At 40.0% G+C, this 18,951-nt stretch overlaps 2 protein-coding genes across 2 annotated transcripts in view; one reads left to right on the top strand and one right to left on the bottom strand.

The window, feature by feature from the left end:
- The window catches only part of syn2b (synapsin IIb), an 80,715-nt gene that overhangs the window by 15,566 nt on the left and 46,198 nt on the right, over positions 1–18,951 (bottom strand). Inside the window, exons 2-5 of the mRNA XM_041948084.1 lie at positions 17,489–17,546; positions 15,505–15,596; positions 11,470–11,626; positions 11,051–11,140 (exon numbers count right to left, since the gene is read on the bottom strand). Of these exons, the coding sequence (XP_041804018.1) occupies positions 11,051–11,140; positions 11,470–11,626; positions 15,505–15,596; positions 17,489–17,546 (397 nt within the window). The remainder of the gene's footprint in view (positions 1–11,050; positions 11,141–11,469; positions 11,627–15,504; positions 15,597–17,488; positions 17,547–18,951) is intronic.
- Positions 44–10,470, top strand: LOC121614276 (metalloproteinase inhibitor 4-like). Its single transcript, XM_041948094.1, has 5 exons — positions 44–251; positions 6,911–7,008; positions 7,530–7,644; positions 8,289–8,413; positions 8,693–10,470. The coding sequence occupies exons 1-5, from the start codon at positions 113–115 to the stop codon at positions 8,888–8,890; spliced, it is 675 nt and encodes a 224-aa protein (XP_041804028.1). The 5' UTR covers positions 44–112; the 3' UTR covers positions 8,891–10,470.

Raw genomic sequence — 18,951 nt, 5'->3', positions numbered from 1 at the left:
TCATCCATCCCCCCGCTGCTGACTGCCGGCCCGATTTGCTTTCCCGCGGAACTTAACAGGATCAGAAGAGGCTGCCGAGTGTTTATCAAGTGGTGGAGCGGTCAGAGGCATCATGGCCATGTCCCAGGAGCGGATTGCCTATCTGGGGCTCTGGGTGCTCCTTCTGCTTGGTGCAGGCATGGAGGAAGTTGTGGAGGGATGTAGCTGCTACCCAGCACACCCACAGCAGCTATTCTGCAGCGCTGAGATCGGTAAGTTAATAACTGAAGACCAGCTTAGTTTTTGTTCCCTCGGATGAAATTTTAGGAAGACAAAAGCTGCAGCATTTCATACTATTAAAAGGGGGTTTAAAGTTCAATAACCTAAAAGGGGGGTATGTTATTGAAATGGAAGCAACAGCCCTCCTTCTGAACTGATTCATGATTTGCCATATTAGATTTCCTGAGAGGGAAAAGATTTCAATCTACAGCATAAACCTACTGTGACAAGAACTAATCAATAAAGCTTCATGAATGAGTTTTTCATGGTAGTTAATTGAAAAATTGATTGATAGATTATTTTGGTGGCTTGTTCCAATTATGGTAATAGAAATATCTTTTTAATGCATAGAAAACAGTCCAAGTTATTAAAGCACTATATAGGAAGGCTATATAGAATATTAGTGTGGTGGAGTGTTCGTGGATTGATTATTGCTTAATATCATATATATGCACACTTACATAGTATACAAAGATTAACCAGCCCTTGTAATATTATCTGAAAACAGGGCAGCCTGCTGTCTGTTTTTTTTCTCATTACATAATTGAGTCTTCTTGCTCTCACAGAAAAACAAACCCTAAAAAACAGCCTGCGCCAAGTGCCCCCGGCCTACTTTCTATCTGACTGTCTGTCTGTCTGTCGGGTTGTCTGCCTGTCTGTCTGTCTGTCTGACACCCCCCATCATCCAGTTCTTTCTTGTCTAAGCACAGGCCAAAACCAACACTCTGCTCTGACTTTGAGTACTTGGCTCCAGACTGTGGAAAGCTGGAGTATGTGCTTGTGTCAAAGGTTACACTCCAGCAGAGGAGAGAGACGGGCAGAAAGAGACAGTAGACGAAGAAAATCGCTTTTTAACGGTATTTTAGTCTTGTTTTCTAATTGGTCTGTATCTGCCTTCAGGTTTAGAGAGGGTCAGCTCCTTCGAAGTGCTCTGAAAGTGTGGCTCAAAAAAATAGTCAGTATGAAATGGAGGCTGAGACCTGTTTTTGGAACCGCCATAATGCCAAATTAGATCTGGGTTATGAGAACACAATGAGAGTATTTGGGGCAATATTTTTAGGACAGAGTTTTACATATGAAGTGTGTCATCAAAGAGTGAGATGGAGGTCCTGCAAGAATGAATATTCTGTTTCCTGCGAGCATTTTGAGGTTTTCATACAGGCCTGGCATCGCAAAGTCCTGATGAATTAGACTGGAATGGACTGAACCAGGTATCAGTCTAGACTTTCTGGTCCACACTGGTATAGCATTGGGTCCAGTTTCATAACCATCTATTGGTCTTTTGTTCTGTCATTTTCATTGGACGCATAAGGCACAAAAGCAATGCATGCTGCATGTTATTCTCATGTAAATCGTGCATTCAACATTCAAAAACTGAATGTAAGAGTCTTTGAAACAAGCGTGTTATAAAGAAATGCAGCTCATTAGCAAACATTTCATGTTGAACCACATTTTCTCAGTGCAAAATCTGCGGGTATTAGCTCGAATTGAGAAGCTGTTTTTGTCAGCCTCTGTGTGAAATCGAGGGTTGTTTCCATTGTTTCAAGATATTATGAAGAATTTCCAGTGGTAAATGTGCCACCATTATCAGTGAAGCTTGACAGGCATGGGAACAGTAACTATGGGGGGCGGGACTTTGCGAATACTTAATTAACCGCCGCCTCTTTTTAAATTGGATCCCATTTCCCCAGGCTATGCTCGGGGCTCGGCCTGTGTTTAGCTTTAAATGTCCATCTCTGAATGGATACAAGAATCAGTGCCCCCTTTCAGGTAGGATGCAACTTTTTGGGCCCATGAATAACAAATAAGGGAAATCCCTCACTTACACTAAGTGTGTCTAAGAAAACTTTTAATTGTGTGTCATCTGTGATTATACTGTTGTTTTCTAAGCATAGGCTGGTGGTGGCCTTTAGCTGACCTGACAGTGCTGTCAGAGTCGATGAGCTCTTTGAATAAAGCTGTACATCTGAGTAATATCCCATCTGGGCAAACCTTGGACGATTCCCTGGCCACATTTGTGTATTTGAGATTGTGTGCATGAGTGTGAGTGTGTGTGTGCTGGACAGAGGCCAAGCCATGCCAACACAGCCTACTCCATCTCTCTTTCTTTTCCTCTCTCTCCCCACTTCATTTCCATGTCTATAGGCTTGGTCTAATGGTCTGCATACTAACAATATCAGTGTGAAAGCCCGCTGACAGTCCAGCTTTGTGAGCATGACAAGGGTGCCGATTCATCAAGGAGGGGGGAAGTTACTTACTACATCAGTTCTCATGGTACAAGTTTGCAATATTTCTCTTTGGTTATGTAGCTGTGAGGCAGATGCACAGCCACTTTCACTCTGCAGGCGTGCCTGTCCTTATTCCTGTTCATAACACAGCTGCAGCAACTGAATTGAGTGTGCGCAGTTCAAAGATGTCTAGGTGGGGGGTAAACATTTCAGAGAATCTGGGCCAAGAGGATCATTTGAGGAAGACGCAACTAATAAAATAAAATGAGTTTTGCCCTTCTGTTATTACATGCAATTTCTACCTTGAATGTCATTACAACGTCAGTTATTGTTCAAACGCTGTGACGTCTAGAAGGTGATCCAACCCAGGTTTTTTATGTTTCATCTGGAATGGGCAGACAGTTTCCCAATGAATGACTAAAACCAATGATCTGCTGGAGTAAAAAATGACTGTATTCTTGGTTTATTTGTTGTAGCAACTTCTGTCCTCCTCTATGTTGCACTGATACGCAGCCAATGCTTAGACTGCCAACTATTTGATCCTTACACAGAGCACGGTTATGCGTGGATGTATTACTTATCATTAATAGGGCGCATAGACCTATTATTCTGCTCAGAAGGGAAGATTTAAGTGGGGCAGCTAATTTGCCAAAGCACTTCATCTGCTTTCAGATACAGTACATTTTTTCATGCTGAAGGACGCAGATCAAAGAGCTGAACCAAAGAGAAGGGCAATAATATGACAGTCATCAGAAGTACAGTGTATTTCTGTGTAGCGAGCATGACAGCCATATTCAGTGGTATAATCATAGTAGAGGAGGTGGGTGTACTGAGGTTTCAGTGTCCAATAGCAGTTTTGACATTGGCCTATAAAAACAATACTTGCTGAAATTTTTGGGTACCATTAACCTGCAGTGCAAGAAGTATTCCGACTTTTTTACTTAAGTAAAAGTAAAAATACCACAATGTAAAAATGTAAGTACAGCTAGAGTGATGAATCATGGGTACAGGGGGTACCAGGGTAAGTGACAAAAGTTTTGAAGTTCAAGCGCCAGAGATATGTTTGAGGTCATTTAGACAGAATGTCTAATCAGATGTAACAGTCCTGCATTCAAAATTATAATTGATTATACTGCTGCCTGCAATACCCAAATTTCCCCAGCTGGGGATTAATAAAGTCTTATCTTATCTTATCTGATTGATACTTTTTAATGTATAGTATAGAAGTTTGGTGTTACATCAAACTGCTGTACCACTACACCCTATTATATCAGATTCGTACATTAGGCAGCAAACTGGACGTGTTTAGCATGCAAATACTCAATCAGCCCAGTACCTTGAAACTGTTGCTGTTAAGTTAAGGTGTAAAAAAATACGACATTTCATTCCAAAGTAGTATGGTAGAAGTATAAAGTTGCACAAAATGGAAATACACAATTTAAGTACAAGCACCTCAAAATTGCACTTGTGTTGCTCCAGCTATGCCAATACCAAATGAAGTGAACTCAATGAAGACTTCATTTGAAATTTATCCATGACACTCTGATGTGCCAGCCAATGAATCAAACTAAGCTCTAGTTCTTTGCATCTATTTTTTAGGTCACAGCTGCATGTGTGCAGGTGGGTTTACAGGCAGGTGCGTCCTTGTGAGGTCAGACACTGTGATGTGTCGTGTTGAGTATTTCAGTGCAGTATAATGTAAGAGCTTGGTACATATACCTGTTGTAGCACGGGCCTATCCTGTCCTCCCACCCTCCTGATTTTTGAACAACCTCAAGATGATTTCTACTTCATTTTGATCTCCTTATGAGCTACAACACTTGCTGGTGGATGCAGGTGTAATGTTTTCAGATGTACTGCCGCGCTCTATTTGAGCCTCAGGTTATAAATAATTCAGTATAGTAATGGAGTATATCAAAGTTATACCGAGCAGGCATCTTGCACTCTCTGACATTTTCTATAATACGAACGTCCTGGACCAGCTGTCTCGCTGTAGGCGATGCAGTGCACTCTGATTAAACTATAACACTTCACACTAGTTCGCATTAACTTTCTGTCCGTCTCTATTTGTTAGTGTGCCTGCCTGTCTTTTTGTGTGTTGGCTGACAGAAAAGACTCTTTTTCTTGTGAACCAATTACACACGACACACTGAGCTGCTCCTCTTCTTAGCAGCACACAAAACCGTGGTGTATTTATGTGATGAGCGAAAAATGCAAAAACAAGGGGGTGGTTCGCATAGCTGTGTGAGAGCTGAGGGTTAGGAGGGGTGCGGGGTGATACTTTCTCTCCTCTTATACTGTAGTTTCTCGTCTTCGCTGGAAGCTGTGGTTACTGTTTCTCTGTCAAGCTTTACCTTGTCACGCTGCACATAATGCAGTTTATCATGACTGAGGCAGGTTTAACCTTGAAATTTGTACTAACCCTTGAAACTATGGGTCCTTGGTGTCAGACAGAGGCAGACAAAAGAAGACGTTTCATTTTTAGTCAGTGGCATTCGATTTTGTCAGGTGAAATAGCAACTGTCGCTAGCAGAATTTATTAGTTATAGATAGCTAGCCAATGAGCAAATGTTGGCCTCATGAGTTTAAAAATGCTGTCTTAGGATGACATTTCAATGTTTCCCAATGACGCCTTTTGAAATGAGAACCCTGTAAATGTGTCCTAAACATGCACTTCAAGGCTATATGTACGACATCAACGAAGACTGAGGCTAAACCTACATGGCAAAAAGTTAGCATCCTCACCTGTTAATAATCCGTTTAGAAGACATGGAAGTCTAGAGCTAGTTACGTAGACCTAGTGGTACAAGTAAGCCTATTTCACTCTAACATGTCACGTTAAAGTTGTTTAGCTTACTTAGCGTTACTTGAACAAGCAAGACACAGATCAGAGTTATGTCATATTTTCTGACAGTATGTTTCAATTTTAACATCATACGAGAAAAGGCTTTTAGGTTGAATAATGAACGTAGCCCTATTTCAGAACTTTGCCTGGATTTGCTAGCGTGTAAACTTTTCCAAATTCAATAAGCAGGACAGAGCTGCTAATATTACCCTAAACTGTAGCTACCTGGCTACCATTGTGGATGTGCTAGTTGTGAACAGGACTTTTCTTTGGTCATGTTACCCCAACAAAATAATGTACATAAAATATAAAAGTTCTTGAACATTACACAACATTACTGCTTTTTTTTCGGTCGTAAGCTAGTTAACCGGATATGCTAACACTTACATCTTACGTTAGAGCAGACAAACACATCGCTTAATCCACTTCTGTCACTTTTACTCTTGTATTTTTGATTTTGGAATGACTATATATATATATATATATATATATATATACATACATGGCATTTTCTGTTACCATATGCATTGCTCTGCTGTGGTGCCACTGCTTTTATATTGGCTTCATAGTTAATGCAGCTGTCTCGTATGTTCAAAGTCACTGTCAAGGACACTGCAAGCAGTTAACCTGAGAGAAAGCAATATAAGAAACTTAATAATTTTTGCTTGGGCAGCAGTCTCATTAGTTTAAAGGAAATGTTTCGCAGTGAAATTAATTTGTCATTTAAGATAATGAGTAATTCACGTGTCTAAAAGTGATTCCATCGATTTGATGGAAGGAAAAAAGCAGTTCTGTAGCAATGAAGTCTGTAATAACAGTTAGATTTGGCACAGTGTGAGCTGCATACTGTGGTGTGTGTGAGTAAAAGGTATGTCATTAATAATATTTTAAGTGTAATGAGTGTTTTGTCTCTGAATGAAAGGTTGTAAAACGACTTCACTGTTACCTTCCTGTTAAGAGCCACAGCACAATTATCCTGCTTCTTTGCCCCTCTACTTGATTTATAGTATGGGATGAAATAATGTGAGGTCCCTTCCGTGCCAGACATGGTTTGGCTTGAGTAAATGTGTGTGTGGTGTGCGTGTGGTGTGGTATATAATGTATACATAAATGTGTGTGTGTGTGGAGACGGTAAATGGGAGTGTGCAAGCAAAGGGCTACTTGTTATTCCATGTGGGTTTTGATTTCCCTCCCAGAGGAGAGGAGAGACACATCCGGTATCACTACTGAGAGGGACTGCTGCACTGTCTGTGTGTGGAGACAGAGAGAGAGAGACGAGTGACAAGCGAAATTATAGAAAAGGAGGGAGGAGGGATAGAATGAAAACAACATATCTATCTATCTATCTATCTATCTATCTATCTATCTATCTATCTATCTATCTATCTATTCAGATGACAGTTTAAGAACCAGAAAGAAGGAAAAAGCTTCTGATTTATTGCTCACAAACATACACAATTCACAATGTTTCCCATTGTCTCTGGCATGTAAATCACATTCTCATCTTGCTTCTTGTATTTATTTGGCATTTCAATTAATCTGAATCCACCTTTCTCTGTTTATTTTTTTTTGTGGACAGTGATAAGGGCAAAAATCTCTGGAGAGAAGATTGTGTCGCCTAGCAACAGCTCCTCACCTTACATGAAGATGATCCAATATGAAATCAAAATGATCAAGGTGAGATCTCCGGACAGCAGTAACAGCTGCTGCTGGTGCAGACCTACATTATTTTTTATGGTTTATGTTGACGTGAATTGCTGTTTGGTTTATGTGGGTATAGGCTAATCTGTCAGGAAAAGTAAACAAATTCAGATTTGCTGCAGTGACAGTTACTTTTAATGTCTGCAATGTGTCTATGGTTGACAGTATTCCAACACAAGAAAAAGTCTAGTTAACAGTCTACACATGGCGTGTGCACAAGGCTTATGGCGTTCATAATGAACACTGAGCAGGACTATAAGCTACTCTGGATCAGAATGTTTCTACATTTTGGAGTTGACATCTGTTTGATGACTGAGGCATTAACATCCAGTATGCTATAATTTGTGGACATTCCAGTCCTGTTATTATTCCTGCTTACACTGCTGCCACATATATGTATGCTGTATTTAATTTATATTAGAGCAGCCTTATATTTTGCCCTTTTATTGAAACTACAACCTCTCCACTCTCGTCTACCTGTGTGTCTCTGTGGCCAGATGTTCAAAGGTTTTGACAAGGCCAAGGATATCCAGTATGTGTACACTCCAGTCTTCTCCTCACTGTGTGGCGTCAAACTGGACTCCAACAATAAAGCAGGGTATCTGCTCTCAGGTACAGCATGCAGTCGCCAGTTTTTACTTTGTACTTTCAGTAAGAAAAAGGAGATTCAAACAAAAGGTGGGCCACAAAAAATACTGTCTCATTGGTATGTCAGTGTTGTTTTCAGTAGGAATATACAGCAGAGTGATAGTGGTGAGATTTCTTTATTCTTTTAAAGGAACAGTTTGATGCTTTGTATGCTTAATATTTAGTTGGATCCAACAGCCAGTTAGCTTAGCATACAGACTGGCAAGGCAGCTAGCCTGTCTCTGTCCCGAGGTATAAAAAAATCTGCATATCATCACCTCTAGAGCTGACCAATGAATATCATATTTCATTTGTTTGATCCATACCAAAAAAGAAAATAAAATAGGCTAGCTGCTTCCCCTTATTCAAGTTTTTTGTGCTAAGCTATGCTAACTGTGTAACTCTTGGCAAGAAAGAAAATATGCTTATTTCTGAAAATGTCAAACTATTACTAAACTACTAAACTCACATTCTATTAGCTTAATGTTTGCTATGAAGTTTTATTACTTTGCTAAATAATATTAAGATAATCATCATAGTCCCAAATGCTACTAACTACCGCAACATAACTTGATTTCCTGAATGCAAGACACAGTTTTCAATGGCCGCGTTGTGATGTCACTAAACAGGAAGTATGTGGAGTGATGGGAGGATTTCTATTGGCCAGTGTGACCTAGTAGAGTCCTGGGACAACTTGTCACTGTCGCAGAAGAAGAATCTCAACTACAGATACCAGATGGGCTGTGAATGCAGAGTGAGTAAGGACTGTTTATTCTCTATTCATACATATTTATCTTTTGTCCAACTCATTGCGAAAAGGTCACGCCTCTCATCTCTCACTTTTGCTCAAACATTCTTCCCATTTCGGCGCAAAAGATTTTCAAGCATGTTGTAATCTCTGTCTATAGAGACGCTTCTTCCATCCTTCACCCAAAAACTCACATTACTCATAACACAGGGGAGACTAACTTCAGGAACAAATGAAATTGAGTGAGTGAGTAAACAAATGAACTCCAAACTCTTCTCTCCTCAGATCAACACTTGTTACACAGTGCCGTGTGCATCTACAGGAGAAAACGAGTGCTTGTGGACTGACTGGCTGCTGGATAACAGCCTAAATGGGGAGCAGGCTCGGCAGTACGCCTGCATCCGCCGATCTGACACAACCTGTAGCTGGTACCGGGGTGGACCTCCACCTGAGAAAGACTTCCTGGACATGACTGACCCTTGACCTGTAATTCTGACATTCAGTTCACTCCATTTCACTCCTGCAAAGTCAAACACTCCCTGCTTTCGCTTCTGTAGCTCAAAATTGGCGTGCACAGTTGCAACAGACTTCACTGAAAAATTGACTGATTTTTACATTCGAGGGAGCTTAACCCAACGTTGAGCTTTTGTTCGCAGAGGCGAGGTGGTTGCTACAGGAATGCTAGGAACATTTTCACAAAGTGCAGGGGCCTTCAACATTCCTCCGACTCATTCCCTCGCTCTCGCACATTCCACTCCACTTGCTGTCTTCCACAGAATTGGAATAGCAGCAGACCATCCACTGCAAATTATTCACCCCAGAGTGAATCTTTTCTTCATTTCTGATGGCCTAATGGTAAATGCATAACCTTGACAAATACTGGTGACCTCATATTTGTTTATGCATAACTTACAATCGGTTATGTAATCATTTAGGTTATGCATTCACTAAAAGAAGTTGGACTTTTATTGTAAAACAATAGGAGGAAAGCAGTAGGGAAAAGCTGCTAACTTCTTTCACAATAAAGCATACTTTCCATACTCGAAACACTGCCATCTTTCCCCCACACATTCTGGTGTTGAATTTTTACCTTTATATATTATCAAATAACTGTCCCATACGAATGAAAATGCACTGTATATACATTGGACAAAGCAACACCAGACCCCAATTAATAGTATTTTGACAAATTAAACATATATAACCGTATTTCTTGTACATCTAAAACATCACAGTTTATACTCTCAAATTGCTGAGAATGTAAATATTGTACTTCAGTGAGAATTAACATTTTAAAGGCTAACCGGATCTTGTCTTATAGCATAGACGTTGCTCTCTTGTGGTTTTGTGTGTTTAGCTTCCTTGGTTGAACTCTGTACTATTTCCTGTGCCAAAAATCTAATCCAGCGCTTTAACAACAGCACTGCCACCTGTAGACGCCAAGCCACCTCTCCTTAGAGGAAATGATGTAACAGGACAAGGTTCAATTCCCCCCTTTTTTTAACTCCTAAAAAACAGGAAGTGGATTCTCTTCAACATCTAAATTCAAGAAAAAATAGTAAAAACTTTGGCACAAGACGTTAACCAACAAAAAGAAAAATAACTGATGTTCATGAACAAGCTATAATTAGTGATTTAATTGTTGTTTTATAGGCAATATTTGATAGAATGACTCAACATTAATTCAAAGTCACAATTCTGAATTGACCCCTGTCTTGTTACTGGACTTCTTCACTGAAGGCATACAGATTAAAATGCATTATCACTTGCTATCTTCATGCGTGGGCCACTATGTAAAAATCCTATTAGGGCCACATTCAACAACAAAATATTGAAATTTAGCTGCACCATGCAGTAATTTGACATGTTTGAAATATGTGAATAGTTAAATTCACAGAAAACATTTATGACTGATATGATAATAATGCAAAATAACTGTATGGCTTTAGTGAAGCATTATCAAACAATTTCATGTTTGTTTTATACTGAAAGAATTGTTTGGGTTTGTATTTATGTCTCTGTTTCTGTCTAAATAGAGTTTTCTATTTCCATGTACCAAAAAAGATTGTATATAAAATGTCTCAATGGAAAAGTGTGACTCTGCCTCTTTTTTTCTTCTCTTCAGTGACCAACAGGTTAGAAAATAAGACTCTTTACAGTACTCCAGTGAGATCCCTGGGGTGACATTAACGCTGAGAAAATGAAACGATTTAATGAGGATTTTTCTGAGCTAACAAAGGCTTTCTGCTGCTACAGGATAGAAGAAGTTTAAGTGCATTTCTGAATGGAAAAGCACTGTGGTGCCTACAGAGGATACTACATGTGTCTTATACTTTATATACACAACCTTATAAATGCTCTAGTCTAGTGAATAAAGAAAGTAAAATGCATAAAGCAATAAGCAAGTTCACCTTTGACTGTAATATACATTAATACATTATTTTTAAAATGAAATTTCAACTTATTTTATGTATGTTAACATAAAATATGACCTTTTATTTTACCAGTGATTTCCTGAAATCTGTAGTTTTTGGCAGACAACATCTAATGCCTTCAGACACTTTGTTGAGGCTGGTGTTTTGGAGGTGTGAATTTACTGCGAGGTAACTAACTGAGGTGTAAACATTAAAAAGAACATCTTACCATGTCTTTGTAGTTGGGGTAGAAAGTCTGATCAATCAGAGGGAACTTATCTGAACCCAGCCTCTTCCGATTACTGATCAGCTGGGAAAACTGTGGAAAGGATGAGAAAAAAGAGAGAAAAACAGCAAGACAGTGACAGTGTCAACCTCAATTTGAACATGAGGTCAGCACATGTAGGGTACAACGTGCTGCATTATAACAGCAGTCATATTATTCATATTAAACAACCAATATCACAGTGTTTTTAAACACTATGGGCCTGAAGCCATAGAAAGTCAAACAAGAATGACAAATAACCCTCCAGATGATCTTGAATAAAAATTTAATTAAGAGCTGGAGGCTCAATTAAAACATATGCATGCATATGCACATATACATATGTAATGAGTATTATACAGTATAGTGAATAAAATACTTACAGCCCAAGGTTTATCGCACAGGTTGTAGATGGAGTCCAGCGAGTTGACTGAGGGGATGCCTGCATACTGCAGACCGATGATCAAGTTCCTAAAGTCCTCGTTCTGGGCCATGCTGAAGGCGTGCTGGCGCACCAAGACAAAGTCGGGCCTGAAAGACCTGGTTTGAGAGCAGCACAGGGAATAAAGAAGAAATAATGAAGGCTGAAATAAGAATACATTTACATGTCTAGTTTTACTGTACCGCATCATTGTATCGATCATTATTTCCCCATACAGCTTGAACTGTTACAAAAAAAATGATAATAATTCATTTTGTGACAATGTGAAGTTAGGCATTCTGAGTCATTTCACAGCGTCAGGCAAAAAGGTCAAACATCTTTGGATAGCCGGTGACACTGACCTGCATGGAATTGCATTGGAAGAAAAACCCACAAAGCCACAAATGAAAGATAGTATATTTGTCTTTTCCACTGAGGATCCTATGGCAGTAAGAGAAAACGCCTGTATGGCCAAATACAACACCGAAATTGGACTGAGCAGAAAAGACGATGGACTGGTCTCGTCTTAGAATAGATCATCATCTGCGAAGGATTCTTACTAAGCACTCTGTTTTGGATTGCTAAATCAATTTTCCTGGAATACTAAACACATAAGTAAATCTGATGTTAAATGAAGCTTACAGTGTGTTATGGATGATGCACTTATTTTCACATTATCTGTAATTAAAATGTCACAACTACTCGTATGCCTTCATTACATACAAGTATCACTGTACCAGTGGCTAATCTGTCTACAGAATGACATGAATTGTCTAATTCATAAAGGACATTTAATAAACAACTGTCTCTTTTCATGCAGAATTTTGTTGTTTCTTTAACCTAAAAATAGATTAAAGACCCCTCAGCAGTGTCAAAGCATTGTTGTTGTTGTTTCAAAGCCAGTGCACCCATGATGGCATCAAAAGCGGAAGTCAGGGTGGACGGGTCAACAAAACACAGGAGACAGTTGTTCATTTTGCATTCATTAATTTTCAGTCAATGCTGTTTTTTTTTATAAGCACGACCACGCTCAGTCCATAACCTTAACCACATGTTTATTACTGTCAGTGATGACAAATTCTACTGAATCTGGCATTCAAACCTCAACAGAAAATGGAGAATTCCAAGTGTGGGGTTTTATGATCTATTACAATTTTGTAGGATTTTTATGATTTTTTTTTACATGTTTTACTTTAAAATTGTCAGGACTATAGCAGAGCACTCAAAACCAGCTCACAGGAGCAATTAGTAACCAGTGGGTTAAGGGCAAAAACAATATTCTGTGCAGTTCAGCTCAGTGAAAGGGTGATGGTGATAGGGCATGACTCCTATTATTTTTCCCTTTTGTCTCTGAATGTGTGTATGAGAGAGGGAATGTGAGGAAAAGCAGAGAGAGAGAGAGGAGAGAGGTGTGAGAAAAGAGACAGAGAGAAAAAACACAGAGTAAAAGAGATGTAGAGAGGAATGAGAGAAATGAGACAGAAAGAGAGAAAACTCTGGCACAGTGTGACCAGCACCAGCTCATCATGCACAGAGAATACTAATCAGACACTCCAAGAAGCTAAAAAAGACTCTGGCAGAGAGGACGCAGCAATTAATGGGACTGTAATCTCTTCATTTACTGACAGTAGGCTGTAAAGATCAGCATGGTCGTGGCTCAGTTTAATACCCGGAATCAGTGTTGCCAGCAGCACCACGATCAGCCTAACTAGCTTTCACTGTGGATTCACTGTGCATTTTTAATCTGATTCCCTGAAACAAATGTGAGCAAAGGCTAAGAGTCTTAGCCATGTTAGCTAAATGCCAGCTAGCTGACATGTTAAAAATGGCAATGCTAACATGCTAGCAAATTGGTTTAATGTGTTTATCATCTTAGTTTGGCATGTTAGCATGTGAACATTTGCTAATTAGCACTAAACACAAAGTACAACCGTGGCTGATTTTTGTTTTTATCATCATTTACCATCATTTTCCCAGTTGAATAAGGATTAAAAAGGACGTAATAAAGACAGCAATTTTTCTGCAAAATGGACATTTCTGCTGCCTACCACATCTGGGTAGGGACAGAGTAGAGACAGGGTAGGGACAGGGTAGGGACAGGGACCAGACAGGGTAGGGACAGGGTGGGTAAGTCATAAAGTATTGAGACAGATTTCTTTTGCATCTTTTCATGGGATTTGTTAACTACAGGAAACAAGATAAAATACAAAAATAGAGATTAAGAGGAGCTGAGGATCACATAGTGACATGCTCAGTCTGGAAAAGATCACATCATCTTCCAGCTGAGGGGTACTTATCCACATTCAGACTCTGAGCAGTTGGTAAAATCACTGCTTTGACTTGAAATCGATGGACACAGTGCAATTACAGAGACAAATGTCCATAGTTAAAATCATCCAAGTCTGAAAAGCCTCCAATGAACTCAGACAACAAGACAGACTGAGAATTATGTTGGGAACTCATTAATTTTCTCCACAGGACGTTAATGTTTGGGCATGACTGCGGAGATGATGCAAATTTGGAGGTTTAAAAGGAGCTCGTAAGAGACACGTCGTAAAAGAATAATACTTCCTGTAGACAAAACACTGTCAGGGCAGGTAAATGTGAATCATTCCGTATCGTGCAAAGTTTCCCTGAATCCAGGCTATCTCAGGCAATGGTCAGCTGTGTGTTTGTGTTTGAGCATGTGCAGACCAACCCCTCATAAAGCTTAATTACAGGGCAGAGATGCTGATTGTCAGACTGAGGCTGCCTTCTTCATTTCCTGTTGGCTTAGCCGGTTGGTGGGCAGTGGGAGTCACTGTCTTGCTTAATTACTGGCAGTGTTCAGCTGGGACACTGGTGTCTGTGTCAGTGTGGTCTGTGGTGTGTGAGTGGGTCTGTGTGACTGTCTGGTTTACAGTATGTTCGCATGTTTGTACGCAGATCTGCTGCGCCAGTCTGTGGGTAATGGTTGTGGTCATACGCCTCTGCCCTTTTTTCCACTGATCAGAATTTGCAGTAAACAATCTTATTTATTATTTTCAAGAAGTGCAGAGTGAGGTTATTCTGTCTGATCCGGCAGAAAAGTATTTGGATTATCATTAATTGATGCACAAGCATGGTGCAGCAGCACTATACTGGGGTTTGAAGATTGATGCATCTGCTATCTGTTGTTGTGCTTCTTTGCGAGGGCCAGATGTTCTCCAGAGTGGGACATCTTCGTGAGGACTCTTGGTTATTTATTCAGGTGTAGGCTTCAGATTGAGGGTCAGATTAACGGTTGCCCAGTCTTTTGTTGCTCCTGTCCCAAATTGTTTGAAATGTGTTGCTGCCATCAGATTCAGAATAAGCAAATATTTACAAAAATCAATGAAGTTGATGAGTTCAAACATTAAATACATTGTCTTTGTATTGTTTTCAATTGAGAATTTCTCAAAAAGGATTAGCTAATTATTAAATTCTATTTTATTCATGTTTTACACAGCGTCCCAACTTTTTGGAATTGGAGCTGCAAGAAAATATGTAAGTGTTAATGGCAGTGACCAACAACATATTAAATGCCATGATGTCACATTATGTCAAAAAAAGTGCAAATAAGTCTTCTAAGGTGGGTTTGATTTTTGCAGTCAAGGAAATGGGTCCAGCAAGTTGATCACTTGTTGAGTATTTTTTGGTTGTATTATGGTTTTGGAACAGTTGAGGTTTGCACCATCGACAGCATGCTGCTCTTGTACCTTTTTTCCTTGCAAAAAGAGTCAAATTCATCTCCAGCTGGGACACATGCGAGGACAGACAGTTATTCCTCCTTCGGTTTAGTGTCAGGGGATGAGGTTCATCTGATAGGTTAGCAGGTGAGATTAGGTTTGTATTGTGTGGCTAGTCTTACTGTCAAAGGTTAAGGTTAAAGAATGGTATAAAATTAAGATTTAGGGTTTGGGAAGAAGGACTGTGACTGAATCACAGAAGAACCAGTGTGTGTGTGTGTATGTGTGTGTGTGTGTGTGTCTGTGCTGACCTGACCACTTTGGTCCCACCCCTGATGACCTGCATGTCCACGTTACAGGTGCCATTTGAATGTGAGACGAGGTTGACCTCTGAGAACTCAGCCTACGAGGATGCAAAGAGGACACGAGACAGTTTCATCAGTTACGCACATTAAGGCTTCATGCACAGATGATGAAATACAGATGAATCTCATCAAATGGTAACTGTTGCAGAGTCATACACAGCAATTCTATGACTGGTTCCTCGTGCTTTAAATGAGCAACTGCACAATCTCATATACAAGAAGCAGAATACCAGACCATTATGTTCTAAACAGTCAAACTTATTGTGAAAGATAAGTGCTAATATTTCATAATTACAGTTATTGGCACACTGGCACATCATTCTTTTCTATTATTTGAATTGACAGCTTGTACTGGGTGCAAAACAAACTGTAAATAAATACTGAATTACTTTCTCTTTTAACAAACTTCCTTCGCAGAAGCAGTGAAAGGAGATGACAATATATACATATGTAATATAAACAAATGCACATCATTGTGTACATAAACCTCACAGTCATTCTGGGAAAATAATGCATGTATGCTAGTCTTTGGTGTGGTTGCAATCATAGTGAGGATTTCTCTGTGACTCATAGCTGCCGACTCCTGTCTCCTCTGGTGTCTATTTTCGTTTCTGTGGTGAGCCTTGAGGTTGTAATTTAACTGTCAACATCTATTAGGTGTGAAACTGTTCGGCGAGAAACCCCACAGAACAGTCATTTCGAATGCTGTAACCAAGTATTGCAAAATGGTTTGCTGGTTTGGGTCGTTCAACCAATATGAAACCAAAATGTCACATGCTGTTAATATATAACTTAACTATGTGCAGGGACTACAGTATGATGTCAAGATTCCGGTTTAGTTTTACTCTTGAGGCACTGGTGGTCCTGTGTGGTTATACATTTATAGTGCATGTAGTTAAATACACACAAGACAAAAGTCATTTTTGCTGAGGATGATAAATGCAAAATGTTGAGGAAATGACTTTGCAGTCTCTATTTGGCAGACAGGGCTGACTGACTGAAATGACATTTTTGCAAATAATACAAGACTCCTGTGTTAGTCTACAGCCATGCTAGCAGCTCTGAGGTGCTTTCAGCCAGATGCTAGCATTAGTATGCTAATATGCTCGCAATGACAATGCCAGCATGTTGATGTTTAGCAGGCATTGTTTTCTAGGGTCACCATTTAAGTTTAGCCTCTTAGCATGCTAACATTTGGTAATTAGTACTAAGTTCAGCTGAGATCAATGGGAATGTCACTAGTTTTGCTGGAATTTGTTCATAAACCTAAGTATGAGGCAAACATTGACCTGAGCTGATGGTGCAAGAAGAGACAGACTTTTCAACATTATTCTAGGTATCTAGAGACCTCGATAATCTGTAGCAAATTTCATGACAATCAATCCAGCAGTTGTTAAGATACCTCCAAGTCAAAAATGTGCTAGAGGAAACACCAGGGGCTTATTAAGATCCATCCTCCGGGGACCAGTTTGTCTGTACAAATGTTTGTGCCATCCCGTAGACGTGGAGATATTTCACTGATTAAGTGAAAACCTTCCAACAACATCGGTCCTGTTTGGCCCTGGAGAACTTGTTGCACTGGCACACACAGGCAGAGACACTTACTTAACAGGATGGCATGTAAACAAAGCTAGTTCACATGCTGTTCACACTTTCCTCGAGGAACACCTTTTACTTTCTTTGCACTTTAGTTTCTAGGAACTTACAACCTGTTGTATAAAGCCACAGACAAGCAGAGCTTATCTGAATCCGTCTTTTACTTTTATTGAAAATGTGCCAGGATACCATGCCTCAGCTTGTCAGAGGAAACCTATGCATTTCCATATCAAACATGAATATGGTGTCAGTTTCATCTCACTTTCATCTCTGTTCTGATCCCACTCAACCTTTAATATATGATTCTGCAGCATCGTAGGTCTCAATATGATACCTGCTCCACTTTGATGTCGTAGTCCCCAAGGACCTTCTTTCCTCGAAACACTTTGGCCCTGGAAGAGAGAGGAGAGGAGACTGAGTTAGCCATTTTTCCACTCTCACTTGTCTATGCTGCCCTCTACTGGACATCACACTCCCTGTGGAGCAGAGAAGAAACAGAAAATGGATGCCAGATTGTGCATTTCTAATGGACAAACTTTTTCAGCTGTAGGAGAACGTGTGTTTAAATGAGCTTTTTGAACAGCTTCAAAAGACACAGCAGATCAGTGTGGCCATACCAAAACTGCAATTAGTGTCATCTCAGTGGGTGGTAACATTAAATCCTGGTTAACCGTCTTGCAGTTTGTGATGAATGGCTGCAACATCATGGTGGTTTAATGTTGACTTCTCAATATCTTGACTGCCACTTGCTCAAGAACAATGTAGAGATTGATTGCAAGTAAACACACACAGGCAGACAGATGGAGAGAGGACAGACAAAGACAGGCTGACGGAGACAAGCACGGAGACATGGGCTGCCAGCCAACACACAGACAGACAAAATGCATCTGGACGTCTCATTTTACACAGCATTGTAAATGGATCGCAGATGGTTTACGCCGCATCCATCAAAAACCCATACACTGATGCTAAACAAAGCAATAACAAGGAGCACAGACAGAGATTACTTCATAATGTCTACCCTTCCAGAAGTCTGATCATCTTTTCTCCCTTGATTATCTTCATGTTTTTGTTCATGCATCAGGCACAATATAGAATATTTTGTTTTGTTTTATAAGTGTATTGTTTCACTTCATTCCTGTCAACAGGTCCGCCTTGAATCAACCATTCAAATGGCTTTTGTACCATAATATGATGTTGAATCAAATCTTATGTGCACTCATGGTTCCTCTCTGTGCCAGCTGAATTAAAAATGTATGTAAGAGCTCTTCCATATAACCTCACAGGACCTGGTGTAGTGCAGCACAGAGGCATCTGGCTTGTTAGTTTGGTTCATTAGGATCAGGCCATCTGTGAGAGAAACACTCTGAGGGTAGGATGCCATAACTTTCGACAATCAATAACCAGGCCAGCAAAATTTGTGACCTTAGAATTACAGCAATATATCATTTTCAGTCCCGCTAGAAAGTGCAGTTCTGTAAGGGTGTGCAGGGGGTTTTGAGCACGGGCAGCTGCTTAACACACTGCAATGTTCAAACCTCTCCATGATCATTAAAAACAAAGAGAACACAGGAAACATTCACCATATTCACAACTGAAAATTGTCGTCATTCCCTTTACAGTTTCTCAGAGGCTCATATTTTCAAAATCAATCCCACCCCCTGTGAATGAGTCTAAAGAGGCTCCACATTCAGCATGTGTTCAGTGTCTGCGGTGCACAATGCAAAACAATACAGACACGGGATGTCAAGCCAACACAGTAATGGGCAATTACAGTGTTCTACAGCGAGGCTGCTG

This window comes from Chelmon rostratus, chromosome 2 (assembly GCF_017976325.1).
Source record: "Chelmon rostratus isolate fCheRos1 chromosome 2, fCheRos1.pri, whole genome shotgun sequence".
Lineage (NCBI taxonomy): Eukaryota > Metazoa > Chordata > Actinopteri > Chaetodontiformes > Chaetodontidae > Chelmon > Chelmon rostratus.
Note: the sequence above shows the minus strand (reverse complement) of the source record. Positions and strands in the feature narration are given on the sequence as shown.